The sequence below is a fragment of the Melanostigma gelatinosum genome (genome assembly GCF_949748355.1).
Source record: "Melanostigma gelatinosum genome assembly, chromosome: 2".
Lineage (NCBI taxonomy): Eukaryota > Metazoa > Chordata > Actinopteri > Perciformes > Zoarcidae > Melanostigma > Melanostigma gelatinosum.
Window position 1 is genome coordinate 26283074 of NC_136635.1, and position 14369 is coordinate 26297442.

Consider the following 14369-nt stretch of genomic DNA (forward strand, 5'->3'; position numbering starts at 1 on the left):
GTTAATCACATCATGTGTGCAGATGATCTGGTGATCTTTAGTCCATCTAGCGCTGGTCTTCAGCAGCTCCTCACTGTACGGTGTGGAACATGACATCAATACAACGCCAGTAAGAGTGCTATCCTGATCTGTCGAACTAAAGAGGACAAATGTCTAAACTTCCCTGACTTCAAATTGTCTGACAATAATCTTGGTGTCTGTAGTGAAGTAAAATATCTTGGTCATTTTATAACAGAACACGCAAGTTTGGTCTGTGTACAGATGGAGTGAAGAGGTCTCTGTTCAGAGCATATTGTACTCCACTCTACACTGCACACTTGTGGTCAAACTACAAAAAAAAGAGTTTACAGACTTCAAGTCGCGTACAATGACGCCATGAGAATACTGTTAAAGAGACCGAGATGGAGTAGTGCTAGTGAAATGTTTGTGGCTGCACGAGTCAACACTTTCCAAACAGTTTTAAGAAATCTCATGTACAAATTCATCTGTAGACTGAATGACTCTGTAAATGGGATCACACTTGTTTTAACCAACATAAGGTTTAGCACCACACGCTACCAGTCCCAGCTGTGGCGACATTGGTACAGCTGTCTCTTTGTAAGGCATTGCTAGGCCTCTGTACTTTTATTGTTTGTGTCTGTCTTTTTATGTATCTGTCTGTATGGACCCAGAGTCTGAAATAAAGTCCATCTACCTATCTATAATAGGGCCATAACAATTATTGTCAATATCAATAAATCTGTCAATTATTAACATCTCACAATTTCTCAAGGGGACAAGTTGTTTGTTCTGCCCACCAGTCTAAAACCGAAAGCTATTTCATACAGAGCGATGTAAAATAGAAGCAGCATATCCTTACATTTTAAAAGTTGGAACATATAAAATGTATATTATAGGTTACTTGGCTGGAACCAGGAAGTTGTGTGAGCATTTGTTTTTATAATTTTCCTGTAAATCTACTCATTGATCAATCATCTTATCACCTCAGCACTAATTCCAAATACACCCATGTTACAAACACTCAAGGAAATGCTGAAGAAACCAGTATTTATTTCAAAAAAGGCCTTTATTCACAGCCTGATGACATAACCTCCCTCAGATTGATCTTGAAATTGTTGTTAATTACATGCAATTTTACCAACATTTCCCTGAAAGGTTGTGGGAACCCAGAGAAGCTGTGCCTGGCTCTTAAAACGTAAGAACTCTCACAGAGTTCATTTTGATGTTTTCATTTTTGATTGAATAGCATTTGTGGATGCAAGTCATTCAATATTTACCATTTACGGCATCAATGAAAGGCAATGAGTTAACTTTGTCAGCTACTCAAAGAGAGATAAACTATGGATCCTGGATTTACATATATATTTTAGGACAAGAATGCTTTCAGTAGAAAGACTGTCTTAGTAACTTGCAGACGGCGGAAGTCACAAAAATACCACCACAAAAGTCACCACTCCATGCAGAAGATTGCTGCCTGGCTGAGTGTGCACTTAATGCCAAGAGATGGGAAGTGGAGGGACCTCAGCGTGGTAGAGGTAGAGAATATCTGCGTATTTCTGAAGGCTAATGTCTGTCCTAATAGATTTTAATAGCATCACAACCTTGGCAGTGAACATGCCGACCCCTTTCAGCTTAGTATGTTACTGAAATTACAGTAAATTGTATTGTTTCTCTTTAAGCAAGCCAATATTAATAACTTCAAAACCTTTTTTTAAATGATGTCACTGATACTACGATCCTTCCATTTACGGGGCCTGTAATGTAGAATAGCTCGGCCTTGAAGTAGAACTGCAAACATCAATGTTTGGCCAATTCAACCATGCAACAAAATCATGGGCACATCTATCAAAACCTGGTGTCTGCTCTCCACACCTGATTAAAAATGTTACTGAGGTCCATGAACTCATGCCAATTCAAGTCTGACAACCATTTTGGTTGAAATGAAGCATAATTAACTAAGTGAGCAAAAATAAAAAAAGACTTGACTGTAACTTGCAGTGAATACCAACTCATCTCTGATTTTCTACACATCTTTCTCAACAAAATAAAATGTCACATCAACAAGTACAACAGTAAATCATTATTTAGAGAATATAAACATTGAAACCGAGCAAAAACAAATGGCATACTATCAACATGAAATAAATACTCGATGGTTTCACAACCACATTCTGTTTCGTTCTATGCTCCTGTTGGCATATCTGTCCAAACAGGTTCCTAATCCATTCCTACAGATGCCTCATCGTTATTTTTTCACCACCTTCTCCAGATAACCGATGAATCTTCTCAGGTTGACTTTGATGTTGTCTAGCACGCACAGCTGCTGGGGGTTGTACTTGCCTCTTCCTTCTTTACGAATCTAGAAGAAAATAAACGATTATAAGATCAGATAAGACAAGATAATCCTTTATTAGTCCCAAAGCGGGGGAAATTTGCAGGATCAAAACATTATTTTGAAAATCTCATACATTTTCATAAAACAAGGGGACACATGCACTTAAGTATTGTGGTTTATTAATATCCATAAAGCCATTGTGGGCGATACAAGACTGAGAAACTCAACTGTTTGGCAGTGGGAGTGGGTTGGGTTAATCCTCATGAAAACGCTTTTAGGAATTGTGAAAAATCGATAAGAACCGGTGGTTCAGTAAAAATAAATGAGTCTCTGGTACCTTGGCCTTGAATACAGGCTGAAGTGCCTTCAGTGCTGGTAGTAACTGGATGTTTTTGGAAGCAGTCTCCGCCTCGTCTCCATCTGCAAAAACGTCAAACAAGGCGTCCAGGGCTTCTCCGTTCACAACCAGGTTGGCGTCCTTTGTGGCAACTTGAAGTAAGGCGTTTCCAATCATCTGTGGGAGCAGAGTTTCTTAGAGGAGGAACACATTTTCCCAAGAGAAGAAACGGAGAGAAAGATTGTACCTGAATAGTTTCAGCAGTGCCCTTCTCTTTGGCTAATGTGCTGCCAGTGATGCCCAAAATGGCGACGGCGTTGACTCTCACACTGACAACATCGCAGCGGGTGGCAGCTTCGCTCAGACTCATCAGCTGCTGGGGGGTCATACACTAACAAATACAAAACCAACCATACGTGGTCAACAGGGTTTAGTGCCAACTGGCAGTGGGAACAAAGTCAAGCTTGCCTCTGTATATATTCAGTCAACGCTGTCAACAAACATTGACATAAGTCAAAGGGGCCCTCCATTCACTCTACACAAGCTCAGTTTTCTTGCCATGGGGAGTACTACTCTGAAGCCTGTAAAAAGCCTCGTATAACTTCTGGCTTTCTAAAGTCTAAAAAGAGAGGAACCCCTGGTGATGTCATCAGGGTCATCTCAGCCTGGGTGGCATCACAAACTACAGGTGTGGTGTTCAAAAGGTGTGCACATTGACCGGGCTGTAGCGTTGCATTGTGGGAAATGTAGGACCCAGCTGTTTTTTTTTCGAGGAGATGATACAAGGGACTAAAATCTGCCACAAAGATGTTGTCCATTCATTCTTTATTTTTTTTGTCAACTTTGCAGAAGTGCAATACCAAATTGATGGAGTAACCTTTTAAAACGAGCCATGAGTGCAAATGTTTAAAATGACTAAAAGAACCGCTGACGCTGCGGAGCACTCTGTACCCGCGGGATATTTTTGGAGGCAATCATCTGTAAAAGAGACCGCATGGCGCTTATGACGGCCTCCAGGAACTCCTCGTCTTTGGGTATCTCTGAAACATGAGAAAGTAAGTAGACCGTACTCAACAGATGCATTACATGCTTCAATGTTGCAACTCTATACTGCTGCATCTGATCACACTAGGAATACACATTCATTCGTCTACTGTGATTATATTGGGGTTTTCCACTTTTCACAATTTTGTCTCTAAATCTTGAATCAAAAGTTATCGGAATTTGTATTTCTGACCGATACGCATGTGTTTCAAATGTGTCTTATGTGCTGTATTATAAGTGATCAATATGAGACCTGCTGCACCAAAAACCAGCGTGGAAAGGTGCTGTGCTGCTGCCTGCAGGGCTGCCGCTCCTCCCAGAGACTCGGCGTCCATGGTGGAGAGGATGCTATGGAGGCACGTCAGCGCCCGGGACTGCACCCGCTGTATCCTTAAGAAAAGAAGAAAAGATGCCATTTGTCAAAAATTTTGATCCGACAGTTATGTTAAAGAAAGGATGAGAAGTGAGAGGATTACTTTTTTATCAGGCATCTCCAGGAGGGAATCTGTTGGCACACATCCATAGCTTCTTTTCTGGGGAACTCTGTCTTTTTAAGGACCTTGAATCAAGAAAAAGAAAGATATTACTACAATCATTGATAAACTACATAGTGTGGTTTCACAAAAGGTCTCTCTTAAACTGCACAGGTAGGTAACCTGTTCAGCCTCAGGTAGAAGATGGGTGAGGTTCATCGCATAGGTAGAGCTTGTCAAAACACTCTGACACTGTGATGAACTCCTCCATTCTCATAGCTATTGATTGGCCAATGTGAGGCGTTAATGAGGAAGCAGAAAGGTATTTGCCTTTTCTGGGATGCTGTGGTTGATCAAGGCCTCGTGCACCTCAGCTGACAAACACAGTGGAGACATAAGATTGGACACTCCATCACAAAGGCCGTCCGGACCCATGTCGCTTTCATCACTGCTCGACTCCTCCTCCCACTCGTCATCAGAAGGGTCTTTAAAAAGGCACACATACATCGAATTGATCCAGGAAAGCAAACAAATGCCACCAATGCAGGGTGCCAAAAGGCATTTCTATGCACTATAATAGAATAGCCTTTCTGATGTGCGCACACAGTGCAACATGAAATGATGATGAAGAGTGCCCGGGGTCAGCACTGCCGTCCATGTCCACAGCACTCACCGTCAGAGCAGCACATGTTGACGATGATCTCTAAGGACGTCTGCTGGGCTGTCAGCAAGGCCGTTGCCTCCTTCAGCTCCTCCTGGTCCCTCTGGACAAAAACAAGCAGCCATGCGAGTCAACATCCTCCCAAAACGATGACTGTTAGCACGGTAATCATACGTCCGAGTTCAGCCGCATGACACAATGAAGAGATGCATTTCTACGGACGTACTCGCGTGTACTTTGTGAACTGCAAGTGAAACCTGCTCCGAGGTCGTCACTAAAGCAGAACTTATCTATTCAGCTTGGGTTCGTTTAGCTGCTTGTGACAGATAATTACTTCCCATAATTGTCTTCTTACACTGCTTAACTAGAAAAAAACCAACAGCTTAGATCGAGGTAACCCATGTTGCGTAACCTACGATATAACAGGGGATTTTGGGAATGTGGTTGTGACTGAGATGAGAGGGACAGCTCTGTCTCGCCGAGGTCAGGTCTGGGGATCGTCAGCGTGCTGGAAGCCAGAAGCTGGTCCCCAGCTGAACCTCGCCGAGTGTCCCCAATCGTCTCCCCCCCGAACCCGACAGTTTGTCTGCTCAGTCAGTCTGGCTCTCACTCCAGGATGACTCACACGCCGGCTTTTCACCTCGCATTAACTCCTACAAAATACAAAGCTGGATCGCTTTTTCGGCATACACACGAACTGCCATACACGTCGCATCCTAAAGTTGACAACGTTACAGCCGAGGGTAAACTTCTTATCTGCAAGAGCCTCGGCAATAAATCACGTCAATTACGTAATTCATCACAATTTCTATCGTTGTTACAAGTTAACTGGGGAGACAGTGAATTTCATTTCCTTTTCTAAAGTGGCCTAATTTTGTCCTTGAAAAGATCTGGACTCTATATACACCACGTGTAAGAGATGGTCTTCAGAATGCTGCTAAACGTTGACTCTAAAAGCAACTGTTTACCCCAAAATAAAAAACACATTCTTCCTCTCATCCTGTCTGGATTGTTTTGGAGCGAGTTGCCCAGTAGAGACGTCTGACTTCCCTAGAATATAATGGGATTATATGGCACTGGGTGAAAGTGACACAGGGTTCATATAATCTCTCTGGCGGATGTGATTTACTGTGCTCAACTTGTAGGAACAGAGGGGCTCACAGCCCGACGTGTGCGTAAAGAGGAACAGCAACATATAGAGCGCTTAATGACAGACACCACTTACAGGCAAAAAGTCAGAGAAGTCGTTCTCAACCCTCACATCTTTTCCTTTCCTGTTGCGTTTCGGTGCTTCCTCCTCCTCGTCCATCTCCGCCACAGCGAGCTCTCCCGCAGCCTGGTCCTCCGAGTGTGCCGCAGGTGGTGCATTTCTGTGACGAACCTCTTCTGCTTGTCTGAGCTCAGGTATCAGTGTACCCAGGTCCAGATCCAGGCACTGGGACAAGGTGGCCACCACGGCGTTGAGGGTCTGGGCCTGACGGGCAGCCGGCAAACTGCCCTTCATGTTCCACAGTGTCCCTGAGCGACACAGCGGGCAGAGTTTTTCATGTCACTTTCAACCTGTGTCATGGTAATAAGTGAGAGTTCTGAACAATGCATTTAAAAAAAAAAAAAATGAAAAAGACAAACTGTACCTGCAGCCAGTGTCCTGAGGAGAGTGTGTGCCATGTCTGGCTGAGATGTCAGCAACACGCTCTCCAGGACTCCGAGCACCGCAGCGTTCAAGCTACAGAGCAGCTCTGGGTTATCCTCAGTCACAGTGTGCAAACAGTGGGCTGCCCGAACACAAAGAGGAGAGACTTACCCACCTGAGAAACCCCAAAAGTTAGAGTTTTGGCCTTTCGTTATTAAAATAATATTAAGATTTCTGAAAGCCCTGTTTGAAAGGGCAGTAATAACTATTATAGGACATTTGTAATGTGTGTAATTTGAATGACCAGTTCCCAAGTTGCAAGTCATTTCGGAGCTGGGAGGAGTAGAAACTCCATTTACACATTCTCATCACAACAAATAGGTTTGCCACATCACACATAACGTCTCTGAATATTCACAATAATATCACATGCAACATGTGGCCATGAGTTTAGACTTTGCAATTTACTAAAAAAAGATTTAAAAAATATTGCATCCGTTTTTTTTTGTTAATTCTTCAGCCTGTGGTGGGAAATACACTCACCGAGTGAAATGAAAAGGACGGTACCACTGTTATGCCGGTTAAATCTTAAGCTCGAGCCAGAAGCCGGTTATGCCGAATGTACACAGCATCCGGCTGACCGGAGACGCTTCAGAAGTGGAGCGCCTGTTCTTCAGCAGCCACGTTTATAACATAGCTTAGCGTTGTGTGTTGACATATTTTGTGTTTCATAAGCATAGATATATTCCTTTAACGGTGCTTGGAGGTACATTCACAGGACATGTGCCTGCAGTAATGGAAAAGTGTATGTCCTGTTCTGATATTTGGAAAGAAACTGAGGTTCGTCGTGATCAAGATGCGCACACGCCCACCTTTATTAATCAATTATGACTACAAATGAACAGCATATTAACAAGCCCTACCAGCAGATATGGCCAGTTCCACGTTGTGCGGGTGTCTCTCCAAACACTGGACCACCAAATCCAGAAGACCCGCCTTGTTGAACACAGACAGCGACTGACTGCTGCTCTCACTGAAAGGACAACGCAACATGGCAGTCAGACAGAGGCACACAGAAGGACATCATCCAGCATCATTGCATGACCGGAAATGGCACTTACAGTGTCAAACTGCAAGATAAATAACGTTTTCTGGACGAGCGAAGACAATCGAACTGGGGTGAAGTATAAAACGACGACGCAACCTCTCAACCAGCTTGCACAACCTCTCAACCAGCTTACACAACCTCTTGGCTTACCACAGGTTCCACAATAGGTTCACAGCCTCGTTGGCTACATCCTCCACTGCGTTTTTCTGGTCTTTCGTCGCCACAGCGGCGCTCTCAAAAGCAACACAGCTCTGAAAGGAAAACAACACAGCCACGAGTGAAACAGGTACTAACTTTGCCCATCAGCCAGCCGAAAATGTGTCGACTCTGCATCATGAAAATTTTGCTTAAAAAGTGGAGGATCACATTTTAAATGAATTCAGTTTGTTTCAAGGAATTTATTGACGTCACACAGTTCAACAGTGAGCTTGAATCTGATGCCAGAAGGCAATGTGTTCCGAGTGTTAGTGCAGAGATTGTCACTAACGGAGAACGTCTGAACGTCTGTGCTCTGGAATTAAAAGCTAATTGCTGAGGATATGGTCGCATGCCGTAACAGCTGCTGATGAGGAGGAACTGAAGTGATGGGGTGAGCTAAAAGCAGCGGCCGAGTCTCACCTCTCTAAGCAGCGCTGTCAGAGGAGTCATGACGTCGTGCTTCACCATGTCCTCGCACACCTCCTGACCGCCACATGCACTCAGATTCCTGTCGGGGGAGAGAGAGACGCACACTCATCGTACAGTCGGGAGGAGATTCGCCGCCGGAGATGCTGTTTGTGTTTGTGTGAGAGAGAGGGGCGAGTCTGGTGGGTGTGCTGTGAGCGACTGTCTCATTCTGATATCCAGTACGTGAACCCCCAAGTCCAGGTTTACTGGAGGGCGACAGTCAGAATGTGTGTCACGGTCGTATTCTGATACTAAATAAGTATCGACTGTGAAGAGATGACGACTAACTGCTGTCAAATGTCTTCACCACTGATGACGACTGGCTTTGTTTGCTTTTTTGGAGTTAGTTTAGTGTTGGTTATTTGAGCGTGAAACAAATGTAACATGTAAATGTGATCAGACTCACACATTAATAAGTGTATAATTGTATCTAACATGTCATAAGAAAGTAATAATACGAGTCCTCAAATCACAAAAAACAAACGGCACTTTCTTCTTACAGCCAGACGTATTATTGTAGCATGGTGCCAGCTGCAGAAGTGACATGACAAAATATTTGAAAGTATTCATATGCATATAATATAGGCCCTGCAGACAGCATCATTTGCATAATTTTGTTCACTCAGTAGCTCCAGGGTGGCAGCTGGACTAAAACCTACCAATACTACAAACTAGTCCAGCTGTATTTCAGGACTCCGAGTGGACCTTGTCTCAGTGAGTGACTACTTGTGTTCTCTGGCTAGTTGTTTTGTGTGCTTCAAACACGAGCCATCAGATTGTTTTTTTTGTTCCTTTTATTTCTTAATGTCGCCTCTGTGCGCGTGGAATCGAACCCTCATAAACTGCCAGGAGGCAGGACGAAATGAGCTGCAATACCAATTTGCCGCCACAGCACAGTGAGAACGGGCTGATGGCGCAGTTTCATAGTTTAGACTGCTGGAGAGGGAAATAGTGAAGAACTTTTATCTAACTAAAATATGTTATGATGACCCCCCCCTCTCTCTTGTGCTTTCGTCACAAATTAAGTCCCTTGCAGGAGCTGTATGGAGTAGCCACATTATTAGTGGGCCCTGTTTCCCAAAACGACTAGACCTGGTTTTGTTGGTAACAGACCAGACCACACCACAGACTCACCTGAGCGCCCCAGCGGAGGTCTCCCTGACAGCCAGGCTGTTGTCCAGCAGCATGGGTCCGAGGCGCCGGACAGCGTCCCTCTGGAGGAACACCGGGATGGTCTGACTCTGCTGCACCACCCGAGAAATGCTGGCACATGCAAACTCTCGCACATCGGCACTGGGACTCTGCAACTATGGACACACATACAGAACATGACACCAACGACATGAACTGACTGAATTATGATGCGTTAACTATATCCAGCTCACGTGAATGAAAAGTGTAAAAAACAAGTTAAACACAAGTTAATTTGGACTGAAAAAGTTGTTTTTCATTGAAACGTGTACATGCCTAACGACCATGCAATGATACAACATAACTCAACCACAGATATTGATTTTAACTGAATAATAATGATCCTACTTTCTCCAGCAACTCCGCAGCTGGACAGCAATCATCCCCGTGGTCTTCTTCCTCGGCGTCCACTTCATTCACAGCATTCGCCGGCAATCCAACCGCGTTGAACTGCGGACGTTTAAACTTAGTGGTTTTACTTTTACCCATTTTCAGTCCTTATTTAAAGTGCAAACTGCGCATGCAACGTGATTTCTTTTCTCCAACTTGTACACTCAAGACGTGGCGATCGAAAACGCACCACACACACACATTTAAGCTCCAGCCTGGTTGGAGGCCATGTGGAAGTGTTCCCTGCCGTAAAGCTGTCGTTGATAACAGAAAGGAGAGAAGCTGTCGCAAAATCATGGGGACGCAACAACGCGAACGTAAAACGATATTAATCGTTGATAACATACAGCAAATAAACCAGACAGATACTTTCAGTGTAATGAGACAAAACAATGACAGTTTTTACAACTCATGTATTTATTAGGTAAATTATTTTAAAAAATAGAAACATTTTGTTAAAATACATGCTCAACATCAGAAACAGAAATAAACACATCTGAGCTCTCGTCTTCAATCATGACATCAGCACAGTGACACAATTAAAAGACTCTTAGTTAATTTCTTCTTTCTCCCAAATGCATTTCCACTATGATGACGTCTGCCTCGGTGCTGATCGGACCAGCCAAAGGACTCGAGAGTGATCAGTGGCTATCAGCAAAGACACAGGTACATCCGACCGCCCCACTCAAGCGTGTGGTTACTGGATGTTCGGTCGAGGCTTGAGAATAAGTTTCCCCGTCTGTAAGAAGACAGAAATAACAAAAATAATCTTCACAAAAATACAAGTTGTCGGATGCAGATTACAAATCACAACATGAAAGAGATTTGTTAACTCACGTCGTCACAGGACATGTTGTATTCTGCTAAAACTGTTCGACAGCGGGCAGCAATACTGAAGGCGCAAATGTCAAAGAGCTCAACTTGTCAGCCAAAAAAACATGAACAATGATGAATTTTTTTTATAGAAGTGCAATCAGCCAAACATTTCCTGCATGCTCTACGATTTTCCGTCCATGGCTGAGATTGGATGCGTGTTGACGAAGCAGATGCTGGAATTATATATATATATATTTTTAAAACATGCTACTTTATACGAACTGTAACAGACGTAAGGATACATTGATGGTGCCACAACTCGTTTGTGTATCCCAGCAAAGAAGAGCGCTATAAGAGTGATACAGCTGATGGTGAAGAAGGGATGATTCCACAGAGATGAAAAGAAAGAGACCTGCAGAACAAGAGGACCAAATCAACGTTAATTATCAAAGACAATAACACAACTTTCACTTTTACAGATTATTATATTACTGACTTATTTATATTATAGTCAGTTTAGGAAATCAAAGTTAACGGATTAAGTTACCTTTAAGTCATTGAAAGGTTGCTACATTTGGAAAAAGCTTTCCTAACTAGTTGACAAAGTGTACCTTAGTTTCTGCAGGAGGAACACATTCCCTTGCTCCCTTAGCTACATTTCCAATGTAGGAACCTTTTAAGATTTCCAGGATTGCAGCAGTGACTTTCTGGCAAACAATGTTGAAAGTGAAATAGTCTGAGCCTTAAACCAAGTCTTCACTCTACCTATTTCCACAGTCCTGTCTGTCTTTAAAGGGTCACTTCACATGTTTTTTCAACATGAATCCTGTCATTCTAACGGGGTAAAGGACTAGCATAAAATATTGCCTCTGCATTCAGTTTCATTTATGGTGGCGATATGAGCACTCAAAGCTCAAAGACGAAGGCTACACATCAGGTGTTGCTGTTCAATGAGCGGGAATACAAAGTACAGACCGATACAGTGAGGGACAGTTAATTCTGATATGGTCGTGCAAGAAAAACAATTTATTGGATGCTTTCATTGGGCATTTAATTTCGCAATTAATTTCAGCTGAAACCTGGATTGGTTTCGCTGGGATATAATTCACAGCTTACCCCTTGTATTCAAGTTGTAATATTCCATACAAAAAATTACAATAATTATGTTTATAGCTGTTGGCTATATTGTCATTGTAGTGGTCGATTTGTGATAGTTTCCCTTAAAGTCAAAAATTGACACACCTCGACATGTTTGTCCACTAATACTTACCTTCTGTGTGTCCGGGTCTATTAACCAGTTCCAAGCCCCAGTAGCCGTACAAACAGACACCACTATCAGAATCACTGAAACAAGAAAAGGGGAATGACACCCAGGTTAATAACATGAATCATGATTTACCAAAATCATTACAACACTGTTGGTGACACAAGTCAGTGATCAGGCTTGCACCAACTTCTATATTTAACCACCAGTAACAGGGACTTACTTCTCCACCTGCCTGTTGCAGGTTGCAAACAGGAGACATACTCTGTCAATCTTCTCTCAAAGGCCTTCAGGTCTGAAACAAACAAAAAAAAATGGGCACAATCAAACACTGTATTTGGACTTAACAGTATGTTTGTATGACCTAACAACACCATCTTTCCAGTCGTGGGATTCATACAAAATTGTAACATTACTGATGTCAGTATATGTCACTCTGTAAGTAGTTAACGTTACTGTAAATATGTAACGTTAAACTGAAGCGACGAGGAGAGCAAAACGTGACTGAATATGCCGGTTATGTCCGCTAAACGACTGCGATCGTTTAAGAACATAACTTAATAGCGGAATAGTATGTGTTAGCTAATACACGTACAACCGTATGAACAACTGCTGTGTGCTGAGCTAGCAAACATGCTAAGTGTCGTCAGAAGACTAGCCCGCTAATTCAACGTTTCAGCTAACTTTGTAATCTCCTCTCAAGACCTTTGTTTGTAATTGTTCTGGTGATTATAGCTACGAGGCTAAAACATGTGGTAATGTATTGTATGTCTTGCTTACCTTCGGCCTGTTCCAGGGAGTTCATATCTGAGCCTCGTCCCAGCAGCCTGCTGATGGGCGACTGCCGTCAAGTGGAGCCGTGCGTTTTACGGTACGGGTGCTCGGGGCGGCCAAAAATAACGAAGAGCGACCCGTAGTTCAGAATTCTGCAAGAAATTCTCCCATTTGATAAAACAAGTAAACAACGACAGTATATTCCACATTATATCACATAACATCATTCTACTGTACTGTTTTAATTATTAATAAAGGTAGCTCCAAAGTTAAAGAACCATAAAATAATGATCTTTGACCTGCCATTAAAACAAATTCAACAGTTTATAAGAAATGTGCAATGGATAATTCCTGTTCAAGATGACCCTGTCTATGTCTATGTCAAATTACATGAGATTTTACTCTACACTGGAGAAAATGCAAGGATGAGAACAAGAAAAAAGAGAGGGACCAAGGATCACTTGGTGATGTGGAAGAGGTGATTTGGCAATAAGGCAGGATCCAAAACCATCCACCGTCCCTTACCATACTATTGTTTTTGTACCATAACATTGTAATTTTACTGTAATTATTTTTGTTTCAATTAGTTTACAGCAACATATTGTATTACTGTACTGTAATTCTACTGTTCTTTGTGTTTTCTGATGTCGTTGTTGAAACCGTTAAAACCTGCAATGGAGGAAAAAAAATAAGCCGTATTCATTTTTGCTGTATTTATTTTTTAAGCTTGAGTAACATTTAATTAAAGTAAAAGTACTTTCACTTGAGTACAATATTCTAGTACTCTTTCCATCCCTCATGATATGAAGCCTAATTTCAGCACAAACTGTGGTATATTCAGTGAACACATGGTGGCAGTATATTCACAATATATATTTACCACTCACTTGATCTGGGAAGAATCTCTTACAGACATCATTTTGTTGACGAAAAGTGTGTCCGCGCACCAAAAGTACAACCATATTTTCTGCTTTGCTCTTTGTTTGCAAGTCTGGAACAGACTTCTTTCAAAACATTCAACAAACAGTTTCTTACTCACTCACTGTATTGATTAAAACACCTTTATTAAACTTGAATTGTCACATACAGATACATTTTTCCTCTCCATTTACAGCAACCCATCCTAAGCACTTTGTATACCTTTTTATTTTATCATACAGGCTTCTATGAAAGATTGTTCCAGTACAGTGCAGAACAGAAAGGCTTCAGAGAAAAATATATAGAGCTTTTTTTGCAGGTTTTTGCAAAATCAAAAACACACTCTCGTCTTTATCCTCTTCCTTCTTCCTCTCACTGCCTCCATGTTTGCACACTTCTCCCAAAAGAGGTGAGCTCAAGGCCAAGAGTTGCATTTTGACATAGAAGTGAGACGTTTATCTCAAAGTGTCGTGTCTTATTTGGCAAGGATGTGATTCTTATTTTGATTGTGTTTTGCATATTTAGTACTGTCCCCTTAGTGCTATAGGCTACAGAGTCTGGGCACCTCACTTCTTTCTCAAACAGACGCAAAAAAATAAGTTTTGACGCACCTGACATGACTTGCTAATATGACAATCATTGAGGATGTGTTTGTTGGGAGAGGTTGCGTGATGCACTGTTGACAACATGGTATTATTTATTTGTCTTTTTCTGTTGTTTGTAAATGCCCTTTGACTCACTTTTGGGAAGGTCTAAACA

At 42.3% G+C, this 14369-nt stretch overlaps 2 protein-coding genes across 4 annotated transcripts; both read right to left on the reverse strand.

Annotated features, from left to right (window-relative positions):
• Positions 1–1047: 1047 nt before the first annotated feature.
• On the reverse strand, positions 1048–10028 carry heatr3 (HEAT repeat containing 3). 3 transcript variants are annotated; one of them, XM_079282474.1, is made up of 15 exons: positions 9797–10028; positions 9392–9564; positions 8210–8297; positions 7742–7842; positions 7407–7516; positions 6485–6625; positions 6112–6368; positions 4863–4953; positions 4520–4674; positions 4193–4275; positions 3970–4106; positions 3624–3712; positions 2920–3063; positions 2673–2849; positions 1048–2359 (listed from the first exon to the last, which is right to left on the reverse strand). In XM_079282474.1, exons 1-15 carry the CDS (start codon positions 9935–9937, stop codon positions 2246–2248), a joined length of 2001 nt encoding a protein of 666 aa, XP_079138600.1. In that variant the 5' UTR covers positions 9938–10028; the 3' UTR covers positions 1048–2245. The 3 variants fall into 3 exon arrangements, with proteins under 3 accessions (XP_079138600.1, XP_079138599.1, XP_079138601.1); XM_079282473.1 differs by having other exon boundaries at positions 6076–6368; XM_079282475.1 differs by lacking the exons at positions 1048–2359; positions 3624–3712 and having other exon boundaries at positions 2721–2849; positions 6076–6368.
• Positions 10029–10236: 208 nt separating this feature from the next.
• On the reverse strand, positions 10237–12776 carry cnep1r1 (CTD nuclear envelope phosphatase 1 regulatory subunit 1). The gene is made up of 6 exons (XM_079283642.1): positions 12699–12776; positions 12142–12213; positions 11925–11998; positions 10957–11066; positions 10676–10730; positions 10237–10577 (listed from the first exon to the last, which is right to left on the reverse strand). Exons 1-6 carry the CDS (start codon positions 12721–12723, stop codon positions 10536–10538), a joined length of 378 nt encoding a protein of 125 aa, XP_079139768.1. The 5' UTR covers positions 12724–12776; the 3' UTR covers positions 10237–10535.
• Between the last annotated feature and the right edge of the window lie 1593 nt (positions 12777–14369).